General features: G+C 48.6%; 1 protein-coding gene across 14 annotated transcripts in view; it reads right to left on the bottom strand.

Annotated features, from left to right (window-relative positions):
- The window catches only part of IQSEC1 (IQ motif and Sec7 domain ArfGEF 1), a 384,674-nt gene that overhangs the window by 81,954 nt on the left and 284,980 nt on the right, over positions 1–17,740 (bottom strand). For 2 of the 14 annotated variants that reach the window (XM_059688319.1, XM_059688327.1), the window contains exon 1: positions 398–743. The exons of 11 other annotated variants lie outside the window; for them this stretch is intronic. In XM_059688319.1, coding sequence (XP_059544302.1) covers positions 398–462 — 65 coding nt within the window. In that variant the 5' untranslated portion in view covers positions 463–743. Of the gene's footprint in view, positions 1–397; positions 744–17,740 lie in introns of those variants that run through there. One more of the 14 variants, XM_059688328.1, reaches the window with a different exon arrangement.

The raw sequence follows: 17,740 nt of genomic DNA, 5'->3' as shown, positions 1-17,740 counted from the left end.
TGTATCCAGTCACTCATGAGCATGAACACACACACCGCCCGTCCTGGCAGCATGTTTCTCACACGCACAAGATCGGGTCCTGTGTCCGGCTCCCCGCACGAACACAGACACGCTCCACCCTGTCTCACAGGCGTCCGTCCGGACGGTCTCGAGAACTCTCGCCCACCATGCCCAGAGCCTCTCCGTGGCGCACACACGCACTCCCGCCGTCTCTAGCAAACCATCGCACAAAGCGCCCGGCGCCCGGCTCTCAGGAGCCCACCCTACGCGGCGCGCGGCTGGGCCCGGCCGGCGTCGCGGCGCCCCGCCCGCAGGCGACCTCCCTCAGCCCCGCCGCCGCCCTCGCTCCAGCTCCCGCCCCCTCGGCCCCCCTGCCTCAGCCCGCCCGGGCCCTTACCCGCTGTCAAGCTCCAGCTCCAGCAGAGACTGGGTCCGCTCCGAATGGCAGTGGAGGCACCACATGGTGGCTGCGGCGGGAGCTGGCGGCCCCGGCGCCCGGGGCCCAGGCCGGGCCAAGAACCGCCCACTCCGGCCAGGGGCGGCCGGATCCCGGGGCCCAGGCCGGACAACCAGGGGACCTGAACACCCGCCACGCGATCGCCTGGGCGACCACCCGTGCCTACTAGTTCCCACCGCCCCGGCCCCAAGCCAGGTACCCAGGCCGCCAAGCCCGGCCCCCCTCCTCCGCCGCCGCCGCCCCGCCCGCCGGGCGCCACGCGAGGCCGGGCCGCAGGAATGTGGCCCGGGAGGGGGCGGGGCCAGGAGGCGGGGTCGCCGGAGGGAGCGTGGGGACAAGGCAGAAAGGGGCGGGGCTGCAGAAAGGGGCGGGACTAGCAGAGCCGGAGCTGGAGCGGTGACAGGCGCAGGGGCAGGATTCTCAGGCACCAGCCTCCCCTGTTTCAGCAAGCTAGGTCCTTTAGGGGCGGGGGCGGGCTGTGTACTTCTCCAACATAGATCCCCCCAAAGTGCAAGCACAACAGATACAAAAGCCCAAACCAGCTAACTGTAGCCTGCTCTGCTGATGGCACCGATGTCTGCCAATCCTATCTTGGCCTCAGTTTATAAAACTGGGCCTTTACTGTCCTAGATGGTGTAATTCTGAGACTTGGATGCCCTTTTCCAGAGAAAGGAGTAGGTCCCATCCTGAGGCTGGGGACACCCTTTTGGGTACTTTTTGGTGAGGATCTAATGGAAGCAGCTTCTTTCTCCCTAAACCCATCTAACCCTCTGCCTTCCTTCACTCAGAGATAATGTTCAGACCCTCACAGCAGGCTTAACATAACCCTAATTAGTATTTTAGAGCTCTTTACTGATATTTGGTCCTCAAGACGACATTGTAATGCAGGTGGAGTTATTATAGGTCCCATTTTTCCAGAAGAGGAAACTGAGGCTCAGCTTAAATGGGTTAACTAAGGGACTTTCCACACCTCCTCTCACAGGCTTGCTCAGTTTATCCTACTATAGGCAACCATGGCTTGCTGTTCTTAATTTGCATATTTACTTGTTTATTATCTATTCTTGGGCTTTATGAAGGCATGCATAGTGCCCAGCACCCACACTTATGGAATAGCCAAATATAGTTGGGAGCTATCAAGCGGATATAGATACGATCAAAACCCCACTTGTCTTGGGCCCACCCCACTTATCCTAGGCTACCCCACCCACAAGTCCATCACCTGGCAGGCCAGGCAGCTGGAAGTTCTGTGGGATTCAGGAAGTGTAGACCCACTAAAATAGGAACATCATCTTGAGTCCTTTTCAATTTGTTTTTATTGGGTTTTTTTTAGAGAGATAGGAAGGGCTAGGGAAAGAGAGAAACATAGATCAGCTGCCTCCTGCACACTTCCTACCAGGGATGTAGCCCGAAACCCGGGTATGTGCCTGGACTGGGAATAGAAACAGTGATCTCTCCGTGCATGGGACCGACCCTCAACCAACTGAGCCACACTATTAAAAGACCATAATCCTGTCCTGCATCCCGGTTGGGTGAGGTGGGAAGAGTTGGGGGTGGGGGTGGGGGTGGGTAGAGGGGGCCATAACTCCACCCCAGCTTGAACTGCCTTCTAAAAATAGGCTGCAGTAAACAGCTAAGAGAATTCCCCAAACCAGCTGCTAGGGCACTCCAGACAGGCTCCAACAGCCTCAAGACCCAATTCTTTAAGAATTCCAGGCAATTCTTCAGGGCCAGGGCCTCACCACTCACCAGACATTGTTCCAGCTGGGATTTAGAAGAAGGGTTAAATTTCACTGTTAGCTTTTGGAGTGTCTGAAAACCAGATGCCTCCTAATTCTCTTGTCTTGTTTTATCTTCCTGCTAAATGTGCCTCTTGCTTCTGCTCAGTTAACTGCCTCACAGATTAATAATTTAGCAAATTATGAGGTGAGCAAGAAAAGTTCCAGCCTGGAGAGACAGAGAAAGCCAATTTTTCTGCTGAAATGACTAAACTGAGAAGAATTCTTACATGTATCATTTGGGCAAATTGCTTAGCCTTCCGAGTCTCAATTTTTTCAACTGTAAAATGTGGCTCATCAGCCACCTCTACCCTGGCTAATTCACCTTGCCATTTAATTTAATTTATCAAGCATTTATTAGTGCTTATTCTGTGCATGTCTTCTGAGACATCAATGAGGAGATACTGCTGTGACAAGTGTCCCCCAGTATGATGCTGTGATAGTCTGGAGGAAGGAGCCTATAACTCTTCCCCATGAGAAGCTCCAAAGATAAAGGGACATTTGGATTTGACTTTGAGAGATGAATAGGAGCCCATGTAGAGGGGTTGTAGGATACAAGAAAATCATAAAAATGTTACTTCCACTGTATTTTCCTGGGTTTCAGTCCTGAGCTGCTTGTCTTGGCCCATTTCACATGCCATAACCAAACTTTGTTCCCCCGCCCTGGCTTCTAAAAGCCTCCCATTTTCTTTCTTTTTAAAAATATGTTTTTATTGATTTCAGAGAGGAATGGAGAGAGTGAGAGAGATAGAAACATCAATGATGAGAGAGAATCATTGATTGGGTGCCTCCTGCACACCCCCAAGTGGGGATCAAGCCTGCAACCGGGCATGTGCCCTTGACCGGAAGCCAGGACCCTTTAGTACACAGGCCGACACTCTATCCACTGAGCCAGACTGGCTAGGGCAAGCCTTCCATTTTCCATAGCCTCCCTATTCTCCTTGGACCAGACAAGTGGCACTGCCCCAAAGGTAAAATTTGCAGTCCTTCTCCTAGAGCTGTCAGGATGAAGGCCCGCCTCCCTACCTGGCTGGCTTTGAGGCCTGTGCGGTCTGCTTCTGGTTCATGTTTCCAGCTCTGTCCTTCATCATATCCCTGCTATGCACACCACACCTTCGGGAATACTAAACTTCTTTGAAACCCCTAAATTCCCCACTATGGCTGGCTCATGGTTAGGACATGGGTTTCAGCTTTTGATGTCACTTCTCCCAGAAAACCACCTCTGTCTGGCCCCTACTCCAAGTTGCAAACTCCTCTGGTAAAGTACACTCTCATGTTACTCTACAGCTGCTCTTTCGTCACACCCTTGAGCTACCATTGCCAGGGTTGGGCCTGTGTCCTTCTCTGTAGCATCCCTTATGCCTACTATGAGGCCAGGGACACAGAAGTGCCCAGCAGCTGAATAAATCAAAGGTTGGTAAACGAAAGCTTGACAGCAAAATTTAGTCCACTGCCTGCTTTTTTAAAATAATGTCTTTTACCCATTCATGTACATATTTTTTATGGATACTATTGTGCTATAACAGAGTTGAACAATTGCAACAGAGATGTATGGCTTGCAAAGCTTAAAATACTTATAGCTCTCCACAGAAAAATTTTGTCAACCCTGAGATAAATGAAGCTTCCCTGAAGAAGTTTCACATTGGTTCCAGCTATGCCTTGCCTTTTCAGCCAGACCACCAGTGTCCTGACTCAGGCTCCATGGACAAAACCTGGAAGAGAAGAATCAGACATCCTGGGGGAAGATGATCATTAAAACAACAGGGTCAGGAGAGAGAACCATGATGGCAGTGTAGGTAAACATGGGTACTCACCACCTCCCACAACCACATCAAAATTACAACTAAAATACAGAACAGCCATCATTCAGAACCACCTGAAAGCTGGCTGAATTAGAGAAGTAAAGAAGAAAGCACATTAAGATTGGTAGGAAGGGCAGAGGCATGGAACGGGTTGGTCTGACACCCACGTGTGCTGTTTTTTAATCGGGAAGAAATTATCCCTGTAGAGGCTGCCTGTGAAGAGCAAGGGGTCATAGCCCCACACCAGACCCCCAATCCATGGTCTCAGAGCTTGGAAGAGAAGACCACATAACTTTGGATTGTGAAAACCAGCGTGGATTGAAGCTGCTGGACACCCAAGTGTCCCTCTTAAAGGGCCAGTGCACAAATTTACTTGGACCTGTACAAACTCCAGCACCAGGAGGTATTGGGGGACCCAGACACATATGGGGAGGAACTGGATTGTCTGGAATCAGGGCAGGAACTCTGGGGCAGCTTTCTCCAAGATAGGCATGCTCGAAGGGGTCATTGTTCCTGTGCTGGGACCTCCCCTGTCCCAGGGATGACTGGCAGCCATATATGAATCTCCATCAGCCTGGAGCACACTGTTTACTCCACCCTGGTGATTCCCTGGGAACCTGACCCATCCAATTTGCTGCCCCACCTAAGCTGTTTGCAGCAGCTCTTCCATATGAATGACCTATCCTGGCTCAGACTTCAGACTTTGCTAAAATATCTCAAACAAGCTGCAGTTCATGACAGCAAGCCCCAAGCCTATCAATAAAAGGACCAAAACCCAACACTAGCACCAACCTGCCCTGCTTCACAGCTGGGCTTCACCTGGGTAATTCCAAACCCAATACAAATAGAAGGCATCTGCAGATTTCTCTGTAGCTCCTGCCAGGTGGCCCCAGGCAGTGGCTGACTTTGCACCTCCATGGAGACCCTAGAGCCAGGACACCCAGTGGACAGCTTCAGACCATAGCAGACTACAACTCTACACATCCTCAAGCAACACACTCAAGGGGCAGACTCAGTGAGCACCAAAGACCCACTGAAGCAAGTCCTGCTCCATAGGATGTCTCCTGCATAGCAGCTCTCCCACTATAGTCACAGCAGTCCTCACAGCTAATTGGCCTGGAGGTCAATTTCTCCCAGTACATCAACAGACTCAACTACAACAAGACTGTGCACACAGCCAACACAGGTGTGCACCTAGACTACCCAACTCAGGTGACTGGGGAGGCTGAGCCACTGGGCCCTACAGGATACCTACTACACAAGGCCACTCTACCAATTCCAGGAAACATAGCAGCTTTACCTAATATATAGAAACAAACATAGGGAAGCAAACAAAATACAGAAACAAAGAAACATGTTACAAATGAAAGAAATGGAAGAAAGCAAACTACTAGATACAGAGTTCAAAACAATGATTATAAGGTTACTCAAGGATCTTCATGAGAGCTTCAAGGGATTTAGTGAGACTTTCAAGGATCTTAGTGAGAATGTCAAAGACATGAAAAAGGACCAGTCAGAAATTAAGCATAGCCTACGTCCATACCACCCTGAATGCGCCCGATCTCGTCTGATCTCGGAAGCTAAGCAGGGTCAGGCCTGGTTAGTACTTGGATGGGAGAAATTAAGCATACACTAACTGAAATAAAGAATAATTTACAGGGATTCAACAGTAGAGTAGAGGATTCTGAGAATCAAATTAATGATTTGAAATATGAGGAAGCAAAAAACACCCAATCAGAAGAGCGAAAACAAAAAAGAATAAGAAAATATGAAGATAGTGTAAAAAGCCTTTGAGATAACTTTAAGCATACCAACATTCACATTATGGGGGTGCCAGAAGGAGAGAGAGCACGAAAGGTATTGAAAACCTACTTGAAGAAATAATGACAAAAAGCTTCCCCTACCTGGTGAAAGAAATAGACTTACAAGCCCAGGAAGTGCAGAGTCCCAAACAAGAGGAACCCAAAGAGGCCCACACCAAGACACATCATACTTAAAATGCCAAGAGTTACAGACAAAGAGAGAATCTTAAAAGCAGTAAGAGAATAGCAGTTAGTTACTTACAATGGAGTGCCATACAGCTGTCAGCCTATTTCTCAACAGAAACTTTGCATGCCAGAAGGGAGTGGCAAGAAATATTCAAAGTGATGAAAAGCAAGGACCTATAACTAAGATTACTCTACCCAGCAGAGCTATCATTTGGAATTGAAGGTCAGGTGAAGAGCTTCACAGATGGCCTACTGGCATGGCTCAGTGGTTGAATGTCAACCTATGAACCAGGAGGTCATGGTTCAATTCCTGGTCAGGCCATATGCCCTTGTTTCAAGCTCGATATCCAGTGTGGGGCATGCAGGAGGCAGCCAATGAATGATTCTCTCTCATCATTGATTTTTCTTTCTTTCTTTCTTTTTCTTTAGAGAGAGTGGAAGAGAGAGGGAAAGACAGAAACACTGATGTGAAAGAAACACTTCAATTGGTTGCCTCCTGCACAAGCCCCAACCAGGGCCTGGGCCAGGGAGGAGCCTGCAACCAAGGTACGTGCCCTTGACCTGAATCAAACCTGGGACCCTTGGGTCCGCAGGTTGACGCTCTATCCACTGAGCCAAACTGGTTAGGGGTCATCATTGATGTTTCTATCTCTCTCTCCCTTTCCCGTCCTTTCTGAAATAAATAAAAAATATATATTTTTTTAGCCGAAACCGGTTTGGCTCAGTGGATAGAGCGTCGGCCTGCGGACTGAAAGGTCCCAGGTTCGATTCCGGTCAAGGGCATGTACCTGGGTTGCGGGCATATCCCCAGTAGGAGATGTGCAGGAGGCAGCTGATCGATGTTTCTCTCTCATCGATGTTTCTAACTCTCTATCTCTCTCCCTTCCTCTCTGTAAAAAATCAATAAAATATATTTAAAAAAAAATATATATATATATATATTTTTTTAAAAAGAGCTTTATAGACAAGAAAAAGCTAAAGGAGTTCATCACCAGCAAAGCAGTATTACATGAAATGTTGAAAGGTATTCTTTAAGAAGAGGGAGAAGAAGATGGAGGAGAAGGAGGAAGGACGAGGAGGAGGAGGAGGAGGAGGAGGAGGAGGAGGAGGAGGAAGAAAGAACAATAAAATGGCAATAAATACATATGTATAAACTATTGAATATAAAGATAAACTAACAAGATATCTAATGAACAAAATAAACTAGTGAATAAAATAGAATCAGAGGTATGGAAACATGGAACAGATTGACGAATCTCAGAGAGAAGGGGGAAGAGGGGTTGGAAGAGATTAACCAAAGATCTTATATGCATATATGCATTACCTATGGACACAGACAATAGGATGGTAAAGGGGCAGGGTGGGAACCAGGTGGAGGGGGATAATGGGGGGGGGGAAGAGGGATATATGTAATATTCTCAACAATAAAGATTTTAATAATAATAATAATAATAAGTAGTAGTAGTAGTAGTAGTAATAGTAGTGGTAGTAGTAGTAGTAGTAGTAGGTAGCTACATCAGGATGAAATAAAAATAAAATAAAACAACAGGGTCAGGCCAGGTGACCTTCAGACAAGATGGACACAAGATAGTACAATTCACTATTAAGAAAAAATCCTACAAACTCTCTACCCATGTGCACAAAGGGTTAGGTCCAAGGATTTAGTTGTTTGTAACAGCAAAACACAGAGGAGGAAACACACAATGTCCCTCAGTGGGGACTGACTAAGTAAACTGTGGTACTTAAATGGAGTACTATGTTTAAATGATGGTGGCAGCATCATACACACTTATGGGAAAAGATCTGAGACATAACATTGACATTGAAAGTACAGAAAATGTGAAATGTATTTACAATAAGATATATAGAACACTAGTGCATATATAGGGCAATGTAAGTGTAGACTATTTCTTAAAGGGGACCCAAGAAACAGGTACAAGGCTTGCCTCTGGGAAGAGAAGCTGGGGGTTCCAGAGATTCCTGGAAATGGGCCCCTGCCCTCTAAGTTGGAGGACTAGGTGGGACAGAGTAGGAAGGAGGAAGGAAGACTTTTCACTTTATGCCCTTGCACAGTGTTCAAATTTTTAAATAAGTGTTTATTACCATAAGAAAAAAAGGCCAGTGAAATAAATAAATAAATAAATAAATAAATAAATAAAAGACATAGTAAGCCAAGGGATTAGAAGTCTTCTGACATCTTATAGCATTTTCTAGGAGACTCTGAAGCCTGCCAGAGCCAGTCCACAAATACCTGAATTCCAGACTATACCTAAACTGCCTATGGCCACTACAATGTCCTTGTCTTTTGAGCAGGCTGTATCTTACTGGCAGCTGTAAAAATCAATTACATTTGCATTATGATCCATTCCAGCTTTCCTCTCTGTGTCTATGGGTCATTAATATGTTATTCTTCATAGCAGTGAAACAAACATCCCTGTATCACAGCCAGAATGTTGGGTCTAGGAGGAAACTCTGTGATACCCCTCCTGCCCAACCTCTTATTTGTCAGACAGGGAAAGTGAGACCCAGAGAGATGAAGGGATGAACCCTGACAATGACTGACCCAGGCGACCTGCTTCCCAGGCTACAGTGGCCCCTGATGGGATGGCACCACAGGAACATGGATAATTTAGCATATAACCGGGTATGGGTTCCACACAGAATGGAACTTATTCATATGAATGTTGGATGCTGTAAAAAAAAAAAACTGGGGACAGCTGCACAGAACATGGAACTCTCTAGTGTGACATCTCAGGAAAGCTAGTCAGTCCTCAGAAGAGAAATTATCCAGATAAATAAAGCTTACCTCATTAAGTGCCAAGTTACCTTTTCAATTTCAATCATTTTTAATAGAAACCACTTGCAAATCATGGACTTCTCTGATCTTACTAAACATAGTAAACTAAATGGCATTGGCATAACTTAGTTTGGAGGTTGAGGGTTGTTTACCCGAAGTGGACAATATGGCATTTTACCTGCTCAAGCATCACCTGGGTTGTCATCCAGCGCCTCACTCTCTTTCTAGCCTCATTCCCAGATACCTTCCCTACAATATAGCTCCTCCCAATATGCACCAGGCACTTTCCCACCCCAGTGCCTTTGCTTTTGCTGTTTCCAATTCCTGGGTTGCTTTCTTCATCTGCTCAGCAACCTCCTACTCAACCTTCAAATATCAGCCCAAATATCATTCTCTGATGCCTTCCCCAGTGTCTCCACCCCCCAGCCAGAGTGAGAACCCTTTACCCAGACTGTGGGAAACCTCAAAGGCAGGGACAATGACTCTCCATCTACTCTCCACCCATTCATCCAAGTAGGGCTCTGACTCTGCCACTGCTTCATGTAACTGGCCTGGTTGCAGACATCTGTCATAGCACCTGGGGGATTGAGTCCCCACCACAAACAACTCAATAGCACTGGGGTTGGCCAAGGCCTGGACCATGACAGTGAGGTGAAAGTGGCCTTAATGTTAGCGTTTCCTAGAGCTTTAGAGCCAGAAGGAGTCACCATTACACAGTGCTGCCCTCCCATTACTCAGATGAGGAACCTGAGGCTTAGAGAATGGGGAGCCCTTCCCCAAGTCATGCTGGGGCACAGCCAAGAACTGGTCATCAGACTTCCTCTCCATAGCTCCTTCACAACTGCTCTGACAAAGGAAGCTGTAGAGACAGGGAACCAGCATGGTTTGAGATGCAAGGAGGCTATTTTCCTCTGATATTTAAATGAACAATGAAAATTAGGTGCCGTTGTTATGCCAACAATTGACAAATGGATTAATATAGCCTGTGAGGGGATGGGAAAGACCCTCAGAGAAAGGCTGCAATAATAGGATCACGGTTAGGACACAGGGTCCAATGCAAGGAGAAACAAAACCCCACACTGGATAGGGATAGGGTGGCTCTATGGGAGCTCTGAAAAACCTAACATGTGACTGACCAAGTGAACATAAGAGCCAGGAATGATACCTCCTCAAGAAGGCCTCCTAGCCTGGATCCCCAGAGCCGCCATGCTCCAGGAACCCATTGCCCATGGCAACCCCTGCCACATAGAGGGTGTTGGTTTGTTATAAGAGTGTAGGAAGATGGTGATGGTGGCCACAGGTCAGAATGTGCTCATGGAATCCCTCCCCAGTTTGGCCCTCATTATAGGCACAGCCCATCCCCCTGCTGGGCCCAACTGAGTGAGGTGGACTGCTTGTCCAGTAGTCCAGGGGGGCAGGGCCAGTGGAGAACAGAACTGTGGCTTCTGTTTGAGCTATGAGTCTATTAAAGTAAATGGGAAATGGTCATTTGCAGGTCTTATAGGATTCAAGGGACTTGACAACATCAGAAAGAAATGTAGAAGCAAAAAACTGAACTGCTGCCTTCACCCTGATCCCCACCCTCCCCAAATCACACTGTCATCAACTTCCCATCAGGGTACCCTGCCACCCCCAAGATAAAATCAAAAGTGCCCCCACTTGAGCCTCTCATACTCAACCCTCCTTTCCCTGGCTGGTGGCACAAGAAAGTCACTGCCAGATCCCCATGAAGGAAAGGGTAAGATCCACAATACTCTGAGTGGGGTCAGCCCTCCCTCAGGGACAGCTTCAAGAAAATGGCTCTGGGCTATTCCAGAGCTGCTCCTCTGTGCCCATTCTCTCTGCATGACATGGAGCCCAGGCTGCCCCAGTTCTCTGCCCCAAACGGAAGAGGAAGGCCTGTGCCCAGCAGTGCTGGACAGACATCCTTCTCCATCGCCCATGTGACCACAGGCAAGTTACTCAGCTTCCCGGGGCCTCCATGCCTTTACCCACAAAGCAGGGACAGACCTTCCTTGTAGGAGTGGTGTGAGGCTTGGCAATGACACTTGTAACTACCTAGCCAGGGCTGGGCACCTAGGAGGCCTTTAGAGCCTGGCAGTCCCTTTCTCCTATTCCACTGTGGCCCCTGTGCCTCACACCAGAGCTGATGCACAACAAAGTGCCTCTGCAACCAGATGCTGTGCCCTAGAATGGGGCCTGGCCAAGACAGCAGCAAAGCCCAGCTCCCTTGCACCTGCTGTGTGAACTTCCATCTTGGCGAAATGCACTAGTCTTTCTGAGCCTCCTTTCTCACCTCCCTGCTTCTTCCTTAACTCCAGGGGTTGTTACCTGTCTCAGAGTCATGATCCTCTCCCACAGAGCACATACTCTGAATCAGGCACTTTAGAGAACTGATTGAATTTAATTCTCAAAAACCCTCCCTTTTACAGATAAACTAAGGCTCAGAGTTTAGTAACTTAGCTAAGGACATCAGGTAGTGCCTGGATGATAGGGATTTGAGCACAGGCCCATTTGGCCCCAACCATTAATGTGTTATGTTCATAACATGGCTCTGCCTCTTCTTCCCCTACACAAGGTACTTCTTGAATGCAGACTCTGTGATGAATGCTTCGCATGTGCCCCTTCATATGAGCCTCCCAGTGACCTTCTAAGGTCAGTGCTAACCCTGTCATCCTCATCCCATCATCCAGAAAAAGAAAAGGGGGGCACTCTGACCTCCACTGTCCACACTCAGTCAACTCCTAGGACCCGGGTCACAAATCCTGATTCCCTTTCTAGGGAATGCCCTACTTCCCCTCTGGCATGGAGTACAGCTGGGGAGAAGCGGGAGGGGAATAGCAGCAACCACTAGGTATGGACTCGAGGCTTCTGCAAGCTCTGCTGAGGCTGCCTTAGAGGCCCAGGTGGGGTCAAATCAGGGAGGCAGCTCTTGCCTTGGCCCCTTCTCTTCCCCAGCTGCCTGTGCCTGCTTCTCCATTCCTTCCTTAACAAACCAGTCCCAGGGCTGAGCCCACTCTCAGAGTGTCCCTTGCTATGAAACCCTTTGGGAGCTCGGGACCAGGGATGAACTGAGTTCTATGGTTCTAAGCATCAACTCCCAGGCTTAAAGCCTCCACACTCCAGGGCTCTAAGATGTGCACACTCGCTGTCACTTCCTTCAAGGGACCTCCCTGGACCTCCCCAGGTGAGGCACACCCCCATTCTCTTGATCTCATTTTATTCCCTTTAAAGCCCATCTCACAGCCTATATTTTTATCTTGCTTAGGTACTTGGTAACTTATTTCCTGTCTGACTCTTCTATCAGAATGAAGCTCTGTGAAGGAGGGGACTTCGTTCACCACTGTATCCCAGTACCCAGGTAGTGCTGGTGTACAGTAGGTGCTCAATAAATTTAAGATAAATGAATGAATCCTGTTGAACCAGATTCTTTATGGCTCAGGGACAAACACAGGGGTGCTGCAAGACTTGTGAGCCGGGAAGGGAACAGAAGACCCCATTCCTGATCTCCATTCTCACCCTTGTCTTATTTAATCTGAGCTAACACCCTTCTTCATACGCCATAGTTTCTGAAAGGGCCAGGTGAAAATGTTTTTCAAAAACATCTCCACTACTTACAGGAACCTGTCAGCTAAAGGTTTTATTTAAAAAACAACACTGACACCCTTTGGCAAAGCAAATGAACATCCTTCATATATTTGGTTTCTTTCCTAGTAGCTTTGCTTAAACTAGAGCCAGTCTGCATTAAAGGGAGTGAGGAAACTGAGGAAACCTAGAAAAACCAGAGAGAGAAAGCTGCGAGGGCTTGCCCTGATACAGAGACCCCATCTGGCTGTCGCTGATTCAGTCGCCTGGCAGGGCTTGGTCCACATTCTAAGGGGCTGTTAGGGAAGTGCCTGCTGACTCTTAAGTAGTGCCTTCATATCACAGAACAGCTACCATGGGGTGCCAAGCCAAGGCCCCAGTCGGCCTCTACTTTAATGAATAGCTGTGTTCATTTATAATAAGTGCTGGGGATGCCTGTTTTGCGAATGGATGCCACTAAGTGCTCCTAAAGCAACAGTTTCTTTTAAATGGCTTAAATATCCTCTGTGTAGTCTTCTTTATGTGATTGATTTAAACAATGCTCTCCCAGTGGGAGTGGCTTCAACCAGCCTGACCTGACTCCCCTGGTTTGGAACTAAAGGAGGCGGGGTACATGTGACATCTTATTCATTATTTAAATAAATCTATAACGGAAAACATATGCATCCCTAAATGTGTTCAACAACTCTCCTCCCCACCCCCCTTAATTACCTCCCACTATGTGTCAGGACTTGACTAGGTGTCTCAGAGGATGCAGGGAGAAATCAGATGTGGGACCCATGCTTTGGAAGCTCCGTGGGTCAGGGAACGGGGACAACTCACAGTTGATGGTGCCAGCCCTGTTGCCACACAAGTTCACATAATCCTACAGCAGCTCTATGAGGTGGGTTTGCGTCTCACTTTATCATGGAGGCCCTTAAGCCCAGAGAGGGCATGTAATTTGCACAGACACACAACCCATTAATGTTGGAGTTGAGATTAGAACTAAGGTACACTGACACTCAGCTTATGATATTTCCACTCCATCAGTGTTTCTTAAAGTGTGGTCACAGGAGCAGCAGCCACAGTCCCAGCTGGGAGTCATTAGAAATGCAAATTCTGATGCCTGCTATGCTTTGAGAATCTCTGCAATCCTGGGAGCAATTTGGGTCACATGCAGGAATGACTGAGAGGTGGTGGAGTAGCTGTCAGGGAAGGGAAGAGGTGACAGCTGTCTTGGTATTTGTGGCATGAACGAGAATTCTCTGGATGGCCTAGGAGAAGGGCACTGCAGGTACAGGGAATGGCATGGGCAAAGGCTTCGGTAGCTTGGAAAAATATAATTATAGTTCTGCAAATATGTGGAACCTGAAGTGTGAGGCCAGAGGATGAAGTAGTGGCTTCATTCTGTGGGTGTGTATATAGTGGATGACAGCTGGCAGAGTGGCCTGGACTTATCCCCAGGCTAGTTTTCCCGAGGACCACATAGCACTGTATACCAATTCCTTAATGGGAAACTTTATATCTGCCACATCAATGAAACGCCAGCCTCATTGAGCATAAATTGAATTTTCCCAAAAATATATTCATGGAAACAATTATGAAATACTGCTTGGATTCTGCTCTCAGCAGAAGGTCTGTGCTTGAGGACCTGTCGGTTTAAAACAGAGATTACAAGTATGGAGAATTGATGTTACAGAGGCAGCATAAAACAGAATAGGGATGCTTTCTAGGGAACGAGATATAAGATGCATTGCTAAGTGAAAAAAGTAAGGTGAAGAATGCTGTATTTGGGAAAAAATAAAGATGGGGAAGAGTACACACACACAATAATAATACTGTATATGCATAAAATATCTCTGGGGGAACTGGGACAGGGCTAAGAGGGTGGCTCACTGTTCACTGTGTAGATTATTGAACCATGTGATTATATTACTGTCTATAAAATAATAAAATATAATTAAGCCTTTTTTGAGTGATAAAGAGGCGTAAAAGACATGTGAGGCCAGAACTTCATAATCTGCGTTTCACTGACTGAAGGCTGCAGAGGGGAGATCTGGACCCAAGCACTCCCCTGCAAAGATTGGTTTTATCCAGCTGTCCCTGGCCAAGTTTAGTGGCAATTTAGATAGGCTTAAAAAGACAGCTCAGGGCACAGTTGATGGAGTAGTCCTTGGAGGGGATGAAAGACGGCATGATGGCAACTGCAGGCTGGAGCCACCAAACCAGCAGTCCGGTTGCTGGCTCAGGGTGTGGGTGAAGAACAGGGGAAAGCTTAGCCCGGCCTGGGCCTGACCAGAGCAGTAGTCCCCAAGCCCACTTCTCAATGGGCTGGTCCCTGCTATTCTGTCCCATCTGCCATTGCTGGGGAGGCTGGCGCCACCTGTGGCCCCACTGGAGAACTGCAGTCTGACCTTTCCATGCCCAAGACAACCAGCAGACTAGGTGGTGCCCCAGCCTGGGGTCAGGTGACCAGAGGGTGGTGGCTGAGCCAGCCTCTGTATCCTACACTAAGTTTCTTCATTCAAGCTTCCTTCTTCCTGCCTGCACAACCTAGGACACACTCCTCCCCAACCCTCATTATTGTATAGAGGGAGGGCAGCGGGGTCAGGAATTGGAGTCTGGACTCAAACCCAATTTCACAGACATTTCAATCTAACAAAATGCCACTGCCCTGCTTCAAACCTTGGCTCCTCACTGCTTAAGAAACAAGCACCTGCTCTACTGGTTTGGCTCAGTGGATAGAGCATCAGCCTGTGGATTGAAGGGTCCCAGGTTCGATTCCGGTCAAGGGCACATGCCTGGGTTATGGGCTCGATCCCCAGTGGGGGGCATGCAGAAAGCAGCCAAATCAATGATTCTCTGTCACCATTGATGTTTCTATCTCTCCCTCTCCCTTTCTCTTTGAAATCAATAAAAAATATATTTAAAAATATAAAAGAAAAAAAGAAACAAGCGCCAAACTCCCTGCCATTCCCACAAGCCCCTGTGGATTTGGCCTCTGCCTGCCTCTGCTCTTCCCACTCTGCTTTAGCCTCATATTCAGCAAATTGGCTCCTGCCCCTGGGCCTTCGCATTTACTGGTTCCTCTGCCTGGTACACCCGCCGCTCTCTTTTCACCTACTTAACCCTGACTTTACTTTCACACCTCAGCTCCTCCAGGAAAGCCTTGCCTCACCTTTTCAGGCACACTGAGCAAAGCCTCCCAGCACATGGTCGACACTGCTCATGGGAGCTTTTCCCTCTCTTTCCCCGGACAGCTTCATGAGGATAAGGTTCATGTCTGTTGTACTCACCATTTATTTCCAGCCCCAGTGCAGTGCCTGGCCCATACTAGGAGTTCAAGAAATACTTGCGGGTGAAATTAATGATGTGCAGTTCATGGGAGTCTCTGCCCTTAAATCAACATGCCTTCATAAATACAGTGCTCACTTCCCAAGGGGCCAGGCACTGAGGTAAGGGCCCTTCATACTTGAGCTCTGGGGGATATTAACAGACTAGAGGCCCGGTGCATGAAAATTCATGTACTGGAGTGGGGGGGGGGGTGTCCCTCAGCCCGGTCTGCCTGCTCTTACAGTCCGGGAGCCCTCAGGGGTGGGAGGTGACTTGGCCTTCAGGGGAAGGTGATGCCCCCATCACACCTCTGCTGCTGCCACTGCTGGCAGTGCAAGCCTCAGCTGGCTCTGTTTACCTGAGCCTCGGGCTGGCCCTGGGCGGCTGGGGGGCTGGGGGACTGGGGGACTCTGGAAGCAGGTGGGCCCGGCCTTGCCGCGCTCCTGCCAACCCAGCAGGGCTGAGGGGACTAGGCGCCGCCATCTTGTGGCTGTGGGCGCCACCATCTTTGAGGGCAGGGCAGCAATTAGCATATCCCTCCTTATTGGCTGTGGGTGCCGCCATATTTGTGATGGCATGAGGGTCAATTAGCATATTCCCTCTTTATTAGATAGGATGATAAGGTGCAGAGGTATCCTGACCAGGAGTAGACATTCAGGAAGAGTTGGAGCTGAGATGTGGACCTAGATATAATTTGAGCCAAGCCATTCCTAGGCCCTAAGGCCAGGCATACAGCCTATTTCCTTCTGAGGATTCACCTGGCTGGGTCTACTTAAGTTGTGCACACAGATGCACAATAGAGAGGGGTGGAGTTCTCTTTTCCCTGAGATTACCAGCAGGAGCTTCGAGGGAGATTTTGGAAAACTGGGTACAGGAAGACCACATAAGTGGAAAGGAGACCCCCCATGCCCAGGCACCTCTCCTTTGCCAGTGAGCACTCAAGGCTGGTTCCGCCACCAGCATTCAGGACCCCTGCTTGTGAATCTATAAAGGGCGCCCTTTTCGGGTGAACACAGCCTTTCAGGCCCAAAGATGGCAAGAGTGCATTCCTCTTTGCTCACTGCTCTTAGACAGCATGCAACCTGAACAACTGTTCGATGGAAGCACCTGGGGCTCTGCCCCACCCTGGGACTGGTGACTGTGACCCTGGGTCCCAGCCATTCTCCCAACATCAAGGGGGCAGGGACCCCTTCTGGTGAGACCTTGTAGTCATGCATGCAGGACCTGTGGCCACATATAGCCACCTGCCACTTTCTTTTTTCAGACCCTGGGAGAGATTTTTATGGCACAGATAAGGCACCAGCAGGTCCAGGAGTCACAAGGCCTTCCAAGAAAATGTCAACATAACTTAATACTGACTAGTTGCCTCATGGGAGCCATCAAAGCTTAACAGGAAGACGGCAAAAACCCCAGCTCATGTCATGGGTTTTAGCCCTGGTGGGACAGGTGATGTGTCACTTGCTTGGATCCTCAAGGAGACAGACCCTCAGTCCTCTCACTGAGGCCACCATATGCCCTGGGCTTCTGCACTGAGTCAGGAACTAGGAAGAGTCCAGGGTTGGCTCAAGGTCACCCAATGGCCAGCTGGCAGCCAGAATGGGACTGAGCTGGGTCCCCAGGCTCCACCCACAATCTAGAACCAGATCTACTGGAGTGAGGAGGAGGAGCTGGTCTTCAACTTGGGCTTTTACTGGGCACAGAGGGACCATTCTTTGCTGCTCAACAGTCCCCCTATTTTCCCCGTGCTAGGCTGAAGCTTCCCTCAAGCCCTGCTCATGAGAAAAATCTGGTGCCAGCGTCCACAAATATGTGTGCCTTCTGGAAGGAAGCAGCCGCTCAGGCTCTGGCCCAGTGGGTGGATTTAAAGGTCCAGAAGGAAGTCACAGGCTGGGGGCAGAGCAAGCTAATGGGTGTTTTATTTAAAACTAGAGGCCTGGTTCATGAAATTTGTGCACAAGGGTAGGGAGATCCCTCAGCCTGGCCTGCACCCTCTTGAAATTCTGGACATCCCTCTCGCAATCTGG

This window comes from Myotis daubentonii, chromosome 3 (genome assembly GCF_963259705.1).
Source record: "Myotis daubentonii chromosome 3, mMyoDau2.1, whole genome shotgun sequence".
NCBI classification, from domain to species: domain Eukaryota; kingdom Metazoa; phylum Chordata; class Mammalia; order Chiroptera; family Vespertilionidae; genus Myotis; species Myotis daubentonii.
This window is presented reverse-complemented; position numbering and strand designations above follow the sequence as displayed.